This window comes from Anabas testudineus, chromosome 3 (genome assembly GCF_900324465.2).
Source record: "Anabas testudineus chromosome 3, fAnaTes1.2, whole genome shotgun sequence".
Lineage (NCBI taxonomy): Eukaryota > Metazoa > Chordata > Actinopteri > Anabantiformes > Anabantidae > Anabas > Anabas testudineus.
Window position 1 is genome coordinate 25,459,308 of NC_046612.1, and position 18,217 is coordinate 25,477,524.

The following is an 18,217-nucleotide window of genomic DNA, read 5'->3' on the forward strand; positions in this document are numbered from 1 at the left end:
CCGTTTGACTGAAGTTCGCCTAACAGCAACTTGACACCCCACAGTGCTACTGAGAAAAACATTTGAGCACTGATTAAGCCAAAGTAAATGTAGTTTAAATGGTAAATTGTCATTTTAAGTTGGGGACAATAGAGGGAGGATCAGTCCTCACACATAAGACTCCAGAAAGAAACAGATGAGAAGAGCATACAGATAAGGTGAAAAGATACAATAAAATAACGTTGTACTTATGTTGATATCTTAGCCACATAAAAGGTGAGACTATGAAACATGTTTCAGCCAGATTATCTAAACCACTTCATTTGGAAATCTAACAATGCATAATGTTATCATTATTGTTACTGTTAATAAAAACTGCAGTGAAAAAAAAACTACGGTCAGAACTACGGTCAAGTCTACACAAGCAGAAACCCTGCAAACTGTGATTTATAGTAGCATTTGTTCTCTTGTCTACACACATCTGATATTTCAGATAGTCTGACTGCTCATGTCTGCAGCTCTGTTGGAACTATTTTAGCAAACCCACAAAGTTCAGAGTGTTATCATGACACATAGAAATGATGGCCACAGCTATGAAAATAAACCCAAATGGCAAGATTTGGAAAACTCTCCTTCTAAAAACCATAGTGTATGAGAAAAAAATAGATTGGTTTGTTTCTACATTGTGCACCAGCATCACAGGGAAAGATTGTTCCAGTGATAGGTTAGCACTGCTGAAATCTGGAGGAAATAAGCTGATTAGTAGAACCCAAAACAGGCCCGGAGGCCAATTCAGATCCATATAAATCTGTCAGGAGTGTGTGTGAGTGGCCCAGTTAATAAGCTCAATGCAGCACATACTGCAGCAATCCAAAATGGACTGTTCAGACCCCTGCTGAGACTGGCCAAGTGAGAGTTAGGGCTCCATTATCCTATCAATCCTTCAGCTGGGGGTCCTTCACCTCTCTATGAGCAGCCAGGCTCCTGTGGAGCCGGGGCACGAACACAATTGAATGCAGTCTCTGCACAAGGTCTGCACTCCTCTAATTATTGCAGAGCCCACACGGGAGAACATTCAGTGGCATTCAGTCTATTTCATTCCAAGCATTTGTTTCTGTGATGTGGCAGAGAGGTGGAGCTCTGGGTCTTAATGCAAGACTTTGGACTCTCACAGGAGGGTGAAGGACATTGTGAGGTTACTGCAATTATTCTACAATACTTCACAAGGTGCAGCCATTCATTAAATCATACATAATTCATAAGCTGGCTTTAAAATGAGACATAACAGTGGCTGATCACCAAAAACCACATCCACAGAACAGGAAAAATAGGATCAGATCTGGTTTTGGTTGGAATGATCTCCACTAACATGCACTGAGGGCATGAATACTATTAACACCTTCTGAATAGTTAAGTCAAACCCATTAGGGCTTCATTCCTCAGACCATTATAACCATCCTGCTGGCTGTTCCACAGGAAGTAACCTCTCTCGGCTTCACGACACGGCAGCTCTAATGAGAGCCATGATGAGCTGCTATGCTTCTGGGATGGAGAGCACACACGTCCCTGTGTCATCTCTTTGCAAGATGTATTACAACACATGTAATGAACTCATTCCTCAGTCAGTGCACTATGCTGGCACATCAGTATAATCAGTTTCCATGAGCTGCTCTGCAGAGGAGAGAAGACTGATGAGCACATAATGACAGAAATGGTTCACACTTGCTTTTTTAGTCATCTATGTTGATAGTTAAATACCAGTACAGTGTGGGGTTGGACACAGGCAGGATTAAAATAACATTAGTTACAAGTGACTACTTACTCACACTTTTATTAGAGTTTTTAAAAATAATTATGGACCTAAAAGTAAAAAAAACAGCTGCACCGTGGAGTCCCAACAGCATTCAACCCTATAAAGTCATCAATATTACAAGAAATTATTAATTGCTGCTGTAAGGACAGAACAAGAAGGGAAGTAAACAGGAAGCGAGACATCTATTAAAGTGAAATGTCTTTTATTAGTGAACGTATGATGACTGCATGATTACGTTGGCAGCACTAATGTATCTGTGGAAGTTGAGATTACTGTGTGGGACACAGGGAGAGGGAGAGGTTAAACAAGCGGTTATTTCTGCTGCAGGAAATAATGGAAACCTATCTCCCACTCTCTCTCTCTCTCTCTCCCACTCTCTCTCTTTCTTATCATTTCACCTGCGTTTGCCATTCTCACATTCATCAAGCTGCTCATTACACCTCAGTCCATGAAGGCAGAAAGCACACTTTTAACAAGCTTCAGTAAACGTAGCACTGTACTCAGTGTGGGGGCCGATTCAATGAAGTCCCGGCAGAAGCTGCCTGTGGGATTCTCAGTGTTGGACTAAATCTTACACCTGAACAATGTAGTGTTATAAATGCCTTCAATTCCTCAAACTGCAGGAAAAACCAAACAAGTGTTCCAGTTTTATTACTGGACAAAACTATAGAAACAGACAGCTTCAGGCCTCTGAAGATTGTTTCCATGGAAATACAGTGGCTGACTGACAAGTGATGGCTGGCACATGCTGTCAATTGCTCCCTGCAGTTCAGGACACAGCAGCAGTAGCAGTGCTCTTCAACAAAATTTCAGTGTTCTAAACTAAGCTGTCCAATCATTCTCGATCACAACACGACAGCAACATAAAACTGTCTTATGAGTAACTGGGACACTGCAGTTGCCTGCTGGTCCACATTAAATGTTCCCATTTATAGTGCGGTGCTGGTTGGAAACCACAAGAGATTTTTAATGGCCATTTTCATCCCTTTGTTTATTTGGTTTTATAACAAACATAAAAGCAAAGAGCAAAAACTGAAATTATATTAAACTGGAGGTTCTGTCTTGCTTTTATATGCCTCTAACAACAAGTATATGCATGTCAGTCCAGGCTCATATTCTAATCAGTTTGTGCCACATTGTGCCAGATGTACTGAAAATTGTCACATATTCACTCTGACAATGTCTGGAGGATTAGGTCTGGGCATTGCGAGTTGTGCATTCACACATGCAAATATGTTTGTTCGTTGTCTGTTCGGTTGGCAGTGAGGAGTGGCCACTGGGTAGAGCCTGCAGGAGGCATGGCGTGACATTAAAAGTACACTGTGGTAATCAAACAACTCTTAACATAATGACAATAGGGGCTAAATTTAGAAAGAAAGTCTTACTTTAATCACAGAGAAAGAAGTTAAAGGAGCAGCCTGCACCTGGGAATCTTCTCACAGGTGCAGACACATCACATATGATGAAAGTTTACCCTGCTGACAGATTCAAAAGCAGCAGTTTGAGGATGAGCCCTTCAATGTGAGCGCTATACTGTCTATTCCACTTCAAACCACAGGTCATTTGGGATTCCCTCTCTACATTCCTCGTCCCACAGGACGAATCTGTAGTTCATCAACAAGATGAAGCCTTTTAACAAGTGTGCTGGTATCAAAAACTCCTCAAGAAATGCATCCATTGAAAGGCCTGGAAGTCTAGCACAAACTAAAGAGTGAAAGAACCCAAAAATGTACAAATACCTGATTTTGACCTGACGCCTGGACCAACGTGACAAAAGCAACACTTAAAAATTTAGCCTTGATCCTGAGCAAAACTTTCACAGGAACATTTTGACCAAATTAGAATTGTTCTGATATGATGACTTTGTGCATTCAGTGAAAAGGCACAATTAGAGGTCGCCAGCCTGAGTTTGTTGCCAAAGCAACTAGATGATGTTATTTATGACTTAAATAAATGTAGTCTCTAGAGACAACAGGAGATGGATTGAGTCGTCAAGGAGATGAGGCAGCTCTGGGAACAATAGAGGAAGGTCAGTGATAATGAGGAGGAGGTCATTAATGCTTTCCAAACAGGCATTCACTTAACAGCCTTAAAAGACCAAGAGCCTCATTGTCACATGCAGAGCACCACAGTGGGTGGCAACATGAAGGCAGTGGAAGTTTGATTTGAGCACCAGTCTAATTAAAATACTAGTCTCATCTATTTTCACTTGTAAAATGAGAAAGATGAAGAAGAGAAGCAAGTTGAGAACGATGCAAATATACATTCATATCACATTAGTTATGCAGGTAGGGTCTGAAGGGTTCAGGGAAGATATTGTATTGATATTATAAGATTGCATCTGCTACAGTATCTGTCTGTATTTAGCTATAACGGGTGTCTGACCATTGTTGCTATTTTGTGGTTTTATTTTTGCCTTTATTTTATTCCTCTCACTGCAAACCAAATTTCACCTCTATGGGACCAATAAAGACTTAATGACTAATTGATTGAGAATGAACAAACACTTTAAGGAGGCTCATTAAAATGTGTTGAGGCTCTGTTCAGTGAGGACAAGGGAAATGTATGTTGAAAAAGGTGGATAAGGATATTGAGAGGAAAACTGAGTGCCAATGTTGCCTCCAGACATCTCCTCTCCCATTTGTGAATTAAAATGTAAAACAGACTGAGGTGAAAAACGAAGTAAAGCACACATTTCATCAGCCTCAGGTCCCCCTGGTGAAAATTACTGTCACTAACTCATCCTCCTGATTTCCAAAAGGGAAACTTACGCATGAGTTTCACTCTATTTGTCACCTTAATGAAGCCCCACTGGCTCAACTCAAGTGTCATGGAAGTTAGTTTGGAGTTCTGCCTGAAAGAGGTTTCTGTCATCTTACACTTGGTTTAAAATGTGACCAACAACCGGAGGGTTGTGACCCAGTCATTTAAACCACTTGCTGAGGTGGCCTAGCATTTACACCACAGAAAATAGGTGGTCAAATATGTCCTGATGTGTCCCTGAATATCAATGAAAGACGTGGCTATTGTTTTGTTGTGAGCATGCTGGTCTGCGTGAACCCGCCGCCCCTAGTTCCACAGCTGGCTACAAGCAGTCGGCCATGAAGCATGTTGAGAGTCTGACTTTATGGCGTATGTTAGCAGAAGCAATGCAGGAGTAATGAAATCTGGACACAAGTGGTCTGCTGGAGATATGAATAGTGATGTGTCTCAGCTCGCCAAACATGCATTTTAAAATCTGTACACACCGTTGGTCCACATCAGTTTAAATCTAAGGTTCTGCACCACTACACTGTAGTCTGAAGACAAAACTGGAAAACAGCAGGTGGCTCTTCTAGCAGTTTTTTACATGTGTGTCAGTGAGGAGTTATTGTCACTTAATGATCCATAATCTGTTGATTTATTAAGATAACGTGGATTCCAATAGTTGTGCTGCATGTTTAGTTTTATCTTTTTGGTGTGTTGTGTATAATTGCATGGACTAGTGTGCTAGTGGATCATTATGGACTACAGCTGTGTGTGTTAATTAACTTCTCCCTAACGTTTCCACATTGGTGGAGTTGAAATGATAAACCTTATAAGTGATCTGACACAGGTGCATGGAGCACAGGGAGGGGAGGGGAGAAGGACAGGATGCTCTACGAGAGCTGTGTATTCCAAGCAGTGTGTGTGTGTGTGTGTGTGTGTGTGTGTGTGTGTACTTTATTGATCTCACGGGGAAATTGTTGTGGACACCTGCTACATTCAAACTGCTACAACTTTGGGGTTCAGTGTCTTGTCCAATGACACTTTGAAGTTTTGTGAAATAAGTAAACTTGTATTAACCAAAGATAAGAAAAACAGTAATTTGCACAAAGCTGTGCCTCTGAATAATGAACTTTCCAAATCAGGGTAGAAAGCGGGTTCAACACAAGCACCTGTGTATACCAAAAATAAAAAATTAAATAAAAAAAGTGACGTCCTCAAAACATCAAGCAGTTCTGGAAAAAGACTTAGTTTTAGAGTTTAGCTTCGAATCAGGTTAGGGTTAGACATTTAGTTTGTTTGGTTGGCAACGAGTTTTATAACTATAGAAAGGCCAATGTGTGTGATGTCCACAATATATGTTTCACAACTGCTTTTTAGTTTGTATTTATACATATGAACTGTTAAAAAAGAGGCAGCAGTGCCTCAGTTGGCATAGTGGGACGAAAACAGGAAGCAGGAAATGGGAAGAGGAAATTGGTGAAAATTGTGTGATTGTGATGCTTTTTGTAATATATTTGAAAAATGTATAAAATATACTGACAACAAAGCCCAAGTAGAGCTGTTTATTTACATGATGTACCTAGCCTGTAAGTGGATGAACATCAGCAGCACAGTGATCCTCTTGGATTACATAAAGACTTTGGGAGGCCCACTCACCCTAACATAAGGTGTACCATGCTGAAAGTCAGACAGCACAATATGACAAGTGGAAGGGTTGACATGTGAGCAGAGATAACAAGAGATGTCAGATGAGTAGAAAAATCTCAGAGAAGAAAGGCAAGTGAGCCTGCACATGCCTCTGCCCTGGAGGGAAGCTGTCACTGTGGATTCAGGTGAGGAGCGTCATCTCTTTAAAACGATGTGAGCATTCAAACCCTGCTCACCCTGCCAGCCCGCTCCCCTCCCGACGGCCGCTCTCCTTAACTCAAGGTTAGCCAGGGGAAAAGGCCACACAGATGGTGCCTCTGCAGTGGCGAGCGCACAGCAGCTTAATGCACTTAAAGGTCAGTTTTAACCCAGGGAAAACGTACCTACAAGCTGCTTCCCCAGCTGGTGCGAACATGACGGCTCTTCAGTGGAATTACATTCCACACAGCGCGCACTTCATCTCCTGCTGCGTGGGCTGCACGGCGCTCATTTTCTTCATGTTGTCAGGACATGGGTGTGAATGGCTTGGCCATTAGCTGCCCTTTAATGTCTGTGCAGTCAAATGAAAAGTTTATCTCGCACTTCATTTTCAGCATATTTGCATTTAGTTGACAAAACAGGAGGCGTGAAAGAAAATGTGGAGGTGGAGGTTTTCTTTTTAAATAAACCTTCAGAATCTACCAGAAAATGATGTGCAGAGCTAAACGAGGCTGTAACAGTACTGGAACACTAGATAGATGTCTTCAGCTACTGTACATACACTAATATACACTTTTTCTGACTGGCAGTTTCAAAAATGACTGTTGGAGGAGAATAGAAATACTGACAACATCAATACAAAACTATGGGTGTAACTTCCAAGAACAATTTTTATTAAGTTCAATTAGAGAGACAGAGTAGTGAGCTGTAGTTTTGTCTCGACACAGATTCTCCAAACCATCCATATAAACTCAATGTGTGCATGGACATCTAACACTATAACTCTTGTAAAGTTGCAGTACATATGTATCATATTGTTAGACTTCAAACCTGCTTTGGGCCACGTTTACACCCAGTCAGTCTAGAAAAGATAACATGTTGAATTTAAATGGTGTTGGATCAGGAAGTCTATCCAACTCTGGAGGTGCCGTTCTTACACAAGTAAGCCGGTGAAATATACAGCTAAGTTAGGAATATAACATCAATATGTGCTGTCATGTGCAGGAGAAAATCGTGCAATCACACAGTTCACATATAAAAGAAAGTGCCACATCAAATTCTTTTACCCATGTGGGGTAGGCTGCACAATGCCAAGGCAAAATCGTGGGCAGTGGGCAGTGGGCAGTGGGCAGGAAATGTTCCTCCCACTTTTTAAAGTTTTACAGAAATGAAACCTCCATGGATTAAATATAAATATAGGCGAGATAAATAATCATGTTTGTAGTCTGAGGTTTTACTGACGTCAGATTTATTACTACAGTCATAGGCTGCAGGAGGATATTTAGCTGCAGTACCACAAGTGGACACTCAGAAAAACACTGAAGAGCTGGGAGGTGGCAGCTGTCTTTATACTTCCATCGTCTCTGCTTAGCATGCAAATCACCCTATCCTCATAACCTCCCCTGCATACAGCCACAAATGAAACTGACCTGTCACCTGCAGTTACTTTTAAATCAATTTATGACCCAGCTCAGTCTGTTAATACAAGACCTGATCTGACCCATCATTAAATGTATGCATTCTTCTGTTAATAATGGATTCAGCCTCTATTTCACATTGTCCCCAGCTGTGCACTGCATTCAGCACGTTAAACAATATTTCCTATCTGGGTAAAACAGAGAGTCTTCTACTGGATGTGGAAATAGAAAATAGTTTGATTACTTCATTTTAGACAGTGACTTCTTTCAGTTTACACGTTGAACAGCTATGTGCTGTTGGTAGGAACTCCTGTTTATTTTAAGGTGAATGAAAATGTTTTTTCAGAATAGCGTTGCTTCACGAATAGAGCCCAGACGTTTTCTCATCCATAATTCAAACACGAGTCCATCAGAGAGAGGCGTGTGCTGATGTTATTCCTCTGTAGATCCAAATTTGGGAGGGATCTCTTCTTTGCAGATGTTTTCATGAGGGATGACGGTGTTTCCGAAGAAGGAAAGCAGCCATAGATGGTGGGCAGCTTCTTTTAAAAAACTCCACAGTGTTTAAGTGACATAGTGTGTGTGCGTGTGTGTGTGTGTGTGTGTGTGTGTGTGTGTGGAAATGACAGGGCAGTTGGCAGAAGCATTTTCCACTTGGATGGTGGTGAAAAGAGCACCTTTTAGCCTGAGGCAGTAGTAGGGATCTGAGAGACTCTATCACCTGGCCTAAAAGCTTTCTGAAATAGATTTCCTCCCAGCAAGGTGACATCTTGACCTAATATGACCAACTTCTTCAGTGTCAGATTCAAATCTTTGATGAAGTTACAGTGATGCATTACAACATAAACCAACTGAAAATGAGCACTGTAGTGCACAGTGGGTGAAATAAGTATTCAAAAGGTTTTGGAGACATGAGACGCCCTCTGAACTGTCGTCATCTAATGACAATGGACTGTGGTTAGTTTGTCAGTTGGACTTTGGAGATTAGATTTGTCTAAATTATAATTAGGATGCACAGTTACCACAGTCTCCATTTTTTAAAAATACAAACATCAGCTTGTTTATTACAACCTGCTTGTATATTTTTACTGTCGTCAGTGTCTTTAATGTAGACGTTATTACTCAAAAGCATCAGCTCATGATTTTAATGGCACGTTTAGTTATTATTCACATTACATTTACTGGTTTTCTCTTTTTAAGTTAATGTTACATGAATCCAGATTATCATTCTAACAATTTGTAGAAATGCTTTTTTGGATTAAATAATTTAAACAAATTCCAGAGTGAGCGAGAATCAAGGATCGTGGAACAATAAAATAAGGGAGCTACGGTGTTCCTGCTATTACATGTTGAAGCTTGCTACACAACATTTAGAGAAGCCTGCAGGTTACTAAGAGACGGTGATAGAACTGTTTGACCACAATAGTATTAATAGTGTTTGGAGGAGAAACCATACATACAATTATTACAAGTTTGCTAGTGGTGGTAAAGATTCATGGCATAGAGGCCTTTTACTTTTATTACCAGTGTCTCTTTTTAATTTCATGTGAAGATGCACTGGAAAAATGATTAATGAAAAAAGTTTGACATGTTGAAAACCCCAGACTAGGCTGAATGTTTAAACTACTACTGTACTTCCATGTTTGATCTATGTGTATTCATATTATCTGTTCTCAACTGTTGTGCATTCCTGGTTAGTGGTTGGTGGCTCTAAACTCTCGCTTTCATCTTTTATATAGTAAATAATGACTTTATTGATTTATTTTGCATGTTCAAAATGAGAACCTGCTTCAGATGTTACCACTTCAGTTCAGTGACCACCACCTGCCAGCAGCCTCAGCAGCTTGTTATCATGTGACATTATTCGCTGGACCTAGAAACTATCACCACATCATATCAAACCATATCAAATATGACAAACTAGAAGCTAAAGACAGCATCTAAATGGTATAATATGGCTCAAGATGGCTGACATGGTGGTCTGCTATTATGTCTGTTGTGAAGAGTGTGAGTTGTTCACTCACATTTGATGCAAATGGTCGACTGTCTTAGGACGGAAATCTATGGCTTTGCATCTGTGGTCTGTGTCCAGGGCAAACACATTTTGTTGGCGCAGTCTTCGCTGTTTGCTTCCTTGTCCACCAGACTTGACCTCCACGCTTCTGTGGATAGGCTCTCTGTGCATAACGCTGTCAGTCCAGAAGCCTCCAGGAAAATATTCTTCCAGGTCCGAAACTTCTCGCTTAAATATATAAGCTCCCTGATTCAGAGTTTGAATCCCACGAACCAGTTGGCTATTACACAGCGAGCCACAGTCACTCCAGGTGAGTGTTCCCCTTGTTGTCTCCCACAGACAGTGTGACAACGTCTTTCTTCAAAGCTATTATGGGCATCAGAGGCAACAGTTGCTGTCATTTTGGACAAGCTCCAAAATTTATTGCCATCTCTCCCAGAATCTGTCAAAAGAATTTTTTTTTTGTGGGCTTCACTGTCACTCACAGGCACTATCATCTAACCAAAACCGACTCTGGCCTGGTTTTTAATGCACTCAAACAGTGTGGCAAGTCCATACTTGTCTCATATACGTGGCATCATAGAATGTTTCATCAGGATCCTTGGCTTCGTTTAACCGTGCTTTTATTGACAACTTGAAATGTGCTTCTCATTATAGGAGAGATAGAACCCACCCAAACAGACTTGGTGCTGAGTTACTGGCTGCAATCATTCAGCATGTAGAGGTACAAGCCCATCCATGCGGTTGACTATTTACACCTCACGCAGATGATCTCAATTCCACAATTTCACGAGTTCTCCAGTGCAGTTTCTCTCCTTAAACGGTCTTTACACCCTCTACTTCCTGCTTCCCCATGGAGACAGTTTTTGGTAATAGGCCCGGTGTTTACAAATGTAACAGACGAGACAGAAGGAACCATGTTAGGTTAAAGTGTTCTCCTCCTGTAGCTATAGGTTCTCCTTCACCTTCTGCAAGATCTGGCATTGTTTAATGAGAGGTCCGTCTCAAATAATTTTAAATGATTTTATCTCTGTTGCTCATTTAGATTTTTTAGTGCATTGCATTACTTTACAGGTAATATATAACCTGCATCCTCACTGGTTTTAAACTGTGCTTTGAGGTTTTTATGTTCAAAACTGGTGAGGAGTCTCCTGTTTTACGTGTCATTGTGTGCTGCCTGCCAAAAATCTGAGCTGGTCTCCTCTGTTGTTTTAAGTCAAATGCTAGCGCGAATGGATTTTTTTGTCACTATAGAGTCTTAACTTTATTCAGCATGTGTGCAACCCAACTCGTACTGGAGGTCACACATTGGACTCACTTTTCACTCTTGACTTACCCATTTTGTCACTGAATGTTGACGACCTGGACAGATTGATGTGACCTCTGTACCCATTGTACACACTGATCTCTGTTTTGCTAATAATGGTCAATTAACTGAGTTTAATTCTGTTTGTGATAGGATCTTGGCTTCCTTAAAAATTGGAAAACATATCCAAACCTGGTTACATGATGCCACTCGTGCTGTGAGGACATTATGCAGAAAGGCACAACAACAATTAAAAAATATAAATTATTAAAAATATATTACAGTTTTTTTCAATAGCTAAAACACTACACCCTGTTGTCTGAACCAAATGCTCAGTTGCCTGAACCCACTGATTGAATCAATCACTCTTTTGGCAAAACAATAAGCACTTTTTACCTGTTTAGACACAACTTGCCAACACATTTTCTTTGTGCTGCATAATGGTGAGCACAGGTGACAAAAGTCAAACACAATTAAAGCACAGGTGTCACCACCTGAACACAACAACTCAAAACTGATCACACTTGTGGATAATGATGTGAGGGAACATATCCAGTAAGCCAGTTCAGAGAGCACTGGTTTGTCAGACCTTACAATGGATAGAAATCAGAGAGGAAGAGTACGCGTGAGAGGAGGTCGAGGTGGTCAAGGTGGTCAGCAAAGACAAAGAACAGTAATATCTGAGGAAATCAGAGCTACTGTGATTGACCATGTTCTTGTCCATGGTATGAGCATGAGGGAGGCTGGACAAAGGGTACAACCAAACATCAGTAGATTCACTGTGTCCACCATAATGAGAAGATTTAGAGAAGAGCACAGGTAAATGCCTTTATTTGACATTATAGTACAGTATGTAAATGTTGACCGCAATTACTGCATGACATACTATAGAGCTGGTAAGTCCCATCCATCCGTGAAACCCCAGTGGACCTCTAGATTGAAAAACCGTCAATGCAAGTGAATGTGAGAAAATAATTATTTTAGCTCTATATACTGTACCACAGTATACTGTAAGTAAATATATCTTTCACTACATCACTGTACCAATGTACTGTGGTATTGTAATGGAGGGTTGGTCTAACTGTTTGTAGGCCTAGTATTCCATTTATATTTTTAGTAACTCCATGTTCTCTTTTTGTAGAATTGAAAGACTGCCACATGGGGGTGGGAGGACAGGTATGTTCTCCCCACACCAAGAGACCCTAATTGTTGATATGGTCCGTGAGAACAATGCCATTAAACTGAGAGAAATTCAGCAGAAGATCATTGAGGACCATGTAAATTTTTAGGGTATCAACAGTGTCAGCCTCTCTGACTGTTGACCGTGTCCTCAAGCGCAACAGACTGCGCATGAAACAAGATTTCTCTCTAAGCCGTACAACATCGCTGGTCTCACCACCGTCTTCAACACCTTTCCTTTCATTCTCACTGATACTCTTTTTTCACCCACCAACACTTTTCTCCCCCCATTCCATCCTCCTTGCACACACCCCTTCATCTTTTTTCCACACTCTCTGTTGTTCATTGACCCAAAGTACTTAAAGTCCTGCATCTTCTTTACCTCTGCTCCCTGTAACCTCACCGTTCCTCTTGATTCCCTCCCATTTGCACACATGTATTCTGTCTAACCTCATCTATCAGCCTGTCCATCACCAGATCAAGCAAGAAGGGGCTCAGAGCCGATCCTTGACGCAGACCCACCTCCACCTTGAACTCCTCAGTCATCTCACCACTATACAGCTCTCTTACCGCAGATGTATAGAGCTGACCTGCCTCTCTGTTTTAAATGAATTTCAGCCTGTAACTTTTGTGTCTTTATGTGAAGTAATTATACACACCAAATTCACTTTATTGAAATTATTGAATTATTAAAAAAAAGGATAACTGGTTTCACACAGACCTCCCAGTTATCTTCTGCCTCACTTTTTTCATTTGTTAATGTAATGTCTGTATAAGTTTGTGTTTGTATACATCAGTGATGTTTAAGTTGTAAGAGAGTATTCCCTCTGTCCACCAGCTATCCTTAACCATCACAGCCTGCTATGAAGCACGTTTCTCCTACATGTCAGCCACACATTAGAGTGGATGAGGGGGCCCCCCATTGCATAGGGAGTTTTCCACCCAGTGACAATCAGTGGTGAAGTATTAAGATTGTGTTTGTGAAAGAAAATTATAAAGGACAGTGATTGCGTATTGAGAGTTGTTTCCCGCCCTCAGTGTGGTGGGCTGAGGGCAGATAATTCTGCTGATCGTGACTGGCAGCATTAATAAGAAGTTCAGCTTCAACCATCAGCAGCTGCTTGTGTCGAGCATGAAAAGCGTCCGAGCGCGGAGACGCAGAAAAGACAGACTTGTATCAGGCTTCATTGTGTCGTTGTGAAGTCTCTGTTTCCTCGCAGACCACGCTCCTCCGACTGAACTCTCATTTTCATCCCAGTGTGCAGCTATGGGTCTTACTGTGCACACAGTGGGGGGGCTAATTGCCTCAAAACTCGAGTTGCCACATTTGTTAATGTTTGACAATGCAGAGACGTTCAGTTTAATGTGTGTGCAGACACTATGCTGCTGATATACTCACACACGAAAAGTGATGACACCTCCCTCAGCATATGCCTGGCTTCTCTGCAAGCTCTTCTCATGGGGGGGAGGGGGGGCATGTTTAGTGATACAAAATGTATTAAAATGTGTATTTTAACTGAATATAAAGCAGCAGTCTGATTAAGTGGATATCTTTCAAGTCTTTTCAGTATAAAATCCCCTCTTGTGCTTCCCTATCAAGCTGCAACGAAACTACTGTAACAAAGATTAACTGTTGAACTAAAAATGTCAGGTTTCCCTCCACCCACAATCCCGACATCACCTCAGTTAATCAAGCCAATCACTCAGTGGAAGCTGTTCTTTGGATCACAATCTAATAGATTTTAATTCTGCCTATTTTCTTTCAGATCTACTGCTGCACAACCCATCATCTCCTCATCACCTCCATCATGTTTAGGCACACCATCTACTTAATGATCTCTCTGTGTTGGCGTCTCCTGCTGTACATGCATGGCACAAAGATTTCAACAACATGATATGACAGGTAAGACACATGCAGATCATTTTATTTACACCATAGAAGCACTTTAACCTAAGGTACTTTATACTTATATATTACTACCACCAATGTCCCCCGTCTCCCAAAGGAATTGACTTAATCAGAGACATCTACTATGATCACAGATGAGCAGGCAGGACATTTTACAAGCTAGTCACGCAAGTGTACAACTTGTACAAGTTTGAGTGGTCAAAAGTAAACATGTAGTGTCAGCTTCATGTGATTTATCACTGAAAGTCTTGATTCAATCCCTATGACTCAGATCTGATTTACATAGAAGCCCCAGGTAGAATTTGTCTGTAAAGTAAAACAAAAAGCCTAAAATGAAAGGTTAAGTAAATGTAATTTAGTAAAAGTATACACTGAGCAGCCACATTACAATCAAAGGGTGGATTTGTTGTTGAATACCATGCTGACATGCAAAAATGAATCTCAGAACTGTAGTTAGGTACTTTCCACCACTACTGTGGAGCATAAAGAAAGTGTAGCTACTTGACTGCACTGCCACTGACAGCTGACCCTCCAGCGTGTTTGTGGAAAACTATCTCAGGCCAATGCATTCTCATCTGATTAACAATTCGACAAAGCTCATTGAATCAAGTCCTCAGACCTTTCATTGTACAATAACTTTATTTTTACTCAAGTCAGTAGAACACATTTGCTGTAGGATCATTCTCGTCGCCACCTGTCAGATTCTGCTGCTTTCTCTCTGTGTGCAGCCACTACTGAAGCCTGCACAAAGAGCTCAAAGCATCCTAGGAGCTCACACACCTTCAGTTCTGACCTCAATATCTTTCATATTCTCAGTGCTGCAACAATAGTGATGTCCTGTATGTCTGTCAACAGGTGGCTGGTAAAGTTATAACCAAGACTTCACTTCTTTACTAAGCAAAGAAAAGCTCAACACTGAGTCCATGCTGTCAAATAAAAGAGAAATCTTTATTATCTGCACCCGAACACATCTGAAGGAGTGTAGCTGAATATATGCAGGTTGTTTTTTTTTTTTTTTATTCAGCAGGAATCAACTCAGCAGCTCCTGGTCATTTATTAGCCATGAACATTTTGACTGACATTAAATACAACAGGCAGAGTGGACCAACAGGTAGAATTTGGTAATGTTGTGACACTGAGTGAGCTCTACTGTAGAGAACTAAATATTTTATATGCATGTTGAGCCACAACATTATGACTGACAAGCAAATATTACTTATCATCTGGTAATAAATAAAAAGGGTCCATGTCTACGCTTGAGATATTAGACTGTCATCAGTCAGTGTGTCAGATGTGGGTGCTTCCCAACAGTAATACTGGTTGCTGCTGATAGGAGCAACGAAGCATGAACCATCTGGCCCTACCTGACAGAAAGGCTACGGAGATACAAGACATTTGTACTGTAGTCGTGTCACAACACACTGTGTGTGAGACTGTGTAGCTTCAGACTGATCAGAGTACAGGTCATAATGTTGTGGCTCAGTTGAAAGCAGGCAGAAATAATGAGACATTGTTATTATAACACGTCCATACTTCCTTCACCGTACAGATACATGCTGTACTGCTGAGAGACAGAGAAAGCTGTTGTTGTACAATGTGATCCGAGTCTGATGAGTGGTATCTATCCCACCACCACCGTTTCGTCATCTGGAAACTCATAGTAGGGGACCTCCAGGTTGAGGGGGGCGGGGCCTTTCCTGATACGACCCGAGGCATCGTAATGTGAACCGTGGCAGGGACAGTAGTATCCGCCGTAGTCTCCAGCATTGGCAATGGGTACGCAGCCCAGGTGTGTGCACACCCCAAGGACAATGACCCACTTGGGGTTGATGACCCTGTCCTTGTCATGCTCAGGATCTCGCAGCTCTGCGATGTTCACAGCGGCTTCGGTTGTGATCTCCTTCTCTGTGCGGTGACGGACAAACAGTGGCTTGCCTCTCCACTTGAAGGTCATATTCTTGCCTTCAGGGATGTCACTCAGCTTAATTTCAATTTTAGACAGGGCCAGGACGTCAGCGGAAGCACTCATAGAAGACACAAACTGGGTGACTGCCGTCTTGGCAGCATAGACGCTGACCACGGTGGTGGCCCCAGTGATCAGGTAGGAGAACGCTCTTCTGGAATCACTGCTCTCCTGAGATGATTTGCTCGGGTTAACCACATCTGGACGCCTGTAGTCAGAGAAGTCTGGAATCCTGATGTCTGTGTGAGCAAATCTGACCCCAGCACAGCCTGCAGAGAAAAGAGAGGTTTTTCACAAGTTAGACTGCAGAGACCCCTGTGCATTGTTGTAAGTGAACATATAGAAATATGAAAGTTAGCTATTTCACTTAAATTTAAAGTTTAATGATGAATGTCATGTGTCCCAGCCTTCACACGAGCGTGAAAGTAGTTCTTCCGTGTTTACTGGTAGTAAACCTGTGTTTAGTGTGCTACTTCTTCATGTTTTAAAGCAGGTTTTCTGATCTACACATTTTTGTTGTCAGTCACCAAACAAACATCAACTCTTAGGAAGGACATAAATGGAACAGCATGTCAACCAGCAGCCGTTCCCAAATTCCCAAGCTGCAGATTAAATCATGACCATATACATCCTGAAATAAATACATTTTTAGAAATTGTCCTATGCCCTTCCTGTAGGGATTTACTCTTTAAGTAAAGTTATCCTGGGTTTGTCTGGACTATTCCTGTTCTCATTAAGCAACAGTACATTCCCCAAGACAGTCAAACCGGCTGGTCTCACACAGTCATCACCTCAATATTAGGAAGATAACTAAGAAATTCTTGATTACCTTTTACTAATACACCTACATTGTTTTACACACCTAACTTACATGTTACAATTACCCAACAGGTCACAGGATGACAGAGATGCTAAAGGTCCCTGAAAGTTCTGTCCGTGTAGTCCTTTAGTAAACGCTCCATAACTCACGTTCAGACCCACACAGCCTCCGTGTTATGAGTCCCAAACAGAAACCTAAACACAAACACAACTAGCTAGTTTCTCTGAGTAGCGTTGTGGTGCTAAAAGTTGACCTCAGCTCAGATGGCTAAAGAGCGGCCTACCTCTACACACCGGCTAGAGTGCAATAGCCGGCTGCTAACATTAATGTAAGTAACCCTTTTATGTCAAACGTTCAGGCAACAGTAATAGATGTGACTAGACATCACCTGTCCTATCTTTAGCTTTAATTGCACAGGCTAAAACAACAGAAAGTTGACTTGCTAAGCTAATGCTACCAATCAATGACTTACCATTTATGCTAACTGTGACTGCAGGCCCCGTCTTTGGGCTTTGACCGCTTAGCGACTCGCGGCACAAGAACGGTTTCTTCGGGTCCAATAAGATCTTCTCTCCCTTCACGACAACCCCGGGAACCAAAGCTTTCAGGGGACCAGCTACAGCAAAGGCTGTCGCCTGCATATACGGGGAAAAAGCCCCTGACCGGGTAGCAAGGGACATCATGTCTGCGGCTAACTACTGCTGCTGTTAACGACCTTGTGTGCATAGACGCAGCGCTAGACGTAGTGACGTCACGGTGCGTAAATTCGTCGCATGACGTTACGTAGGAGTACCCAAACTTCACTATAGTACTTTTATTTTATTTTATTTTATTTTATTTTATATAATAATAATAATAATAATAATAATTATTATTATTATTTATATATTGTTTTATTGTACTTGTTTTTCTCGTATTATACATACACTATCTTCATATTATATTCTATATATCTTTAGTGACAGTGAGAGTGGCAGTTACAGTTTTTCTCGATTGCTAAGACTCATTTCTTGAAAGCTGCTCTCCTTTTCTCTTAACTGTGAACACAAAACCAAAGTTTCAAGCTACATTCACAAAACCTCACTTGTAAAATCAAACAGAAATCTTATGCATTTGCCACTTGTGTACAGTAAGCCTATTTAAAAGTAAAATACAAAAATATACAAATAAATGCATCACTCAGCCACAGCATCATGTCTCCGTACTGGGTCAGGCCACAGGAC

At 41.3% G+C, this 18,217-nt stretch overlaps 1 protein-coding gene across 1 annotated transcript; it reads right to left on the reverse strand.

The window, feature by feature from the left end:
- Positions 1-14,831: 14,831 nt before the first annotated feature.
- On the reverse strand, positions 14,832-17,728 carry LOC113174839 (cytochrome b-c1 complex subunit Rieske, mitochondrial). The gene is made up of 2 exons (XM_026378995.1): positions 17,467-17,728; positions 14,832-16,443 (listed from the first exon to the last, which is right to left on the reverse strand). Exons 1-2 carry the CDS (start codon positions 17,675-17,677, stop codon positions 15,833-15,835), a joined length of 822 nt encoding a protein of 273 aa, XP_026234780.1. The 5' UTR covers positions 17,678-17,728; the 3' UTR covers positions 14,832-15,832.
- Positions 17,729-18,217: the final 489 nt, after the last annotated feature.

Bases quoted from the DNA above. Each gene is read 5' to 3' on its own strand.
- LOC113174839 (XM_026378995.1), bottom strand. From the start codon at position 17,677: ATGATGTCCCTTGCTACCCGGTCAGGGGCTTTTTCCCCGTATATGCAG. The intron at 16,444-17,466 runs GTAAGTCATTGA...TTTTCTCTGCAG, and splicing joins AGTCACAGTTAGCATAAATG to GCTGTGCTGGGGTCAGATTT.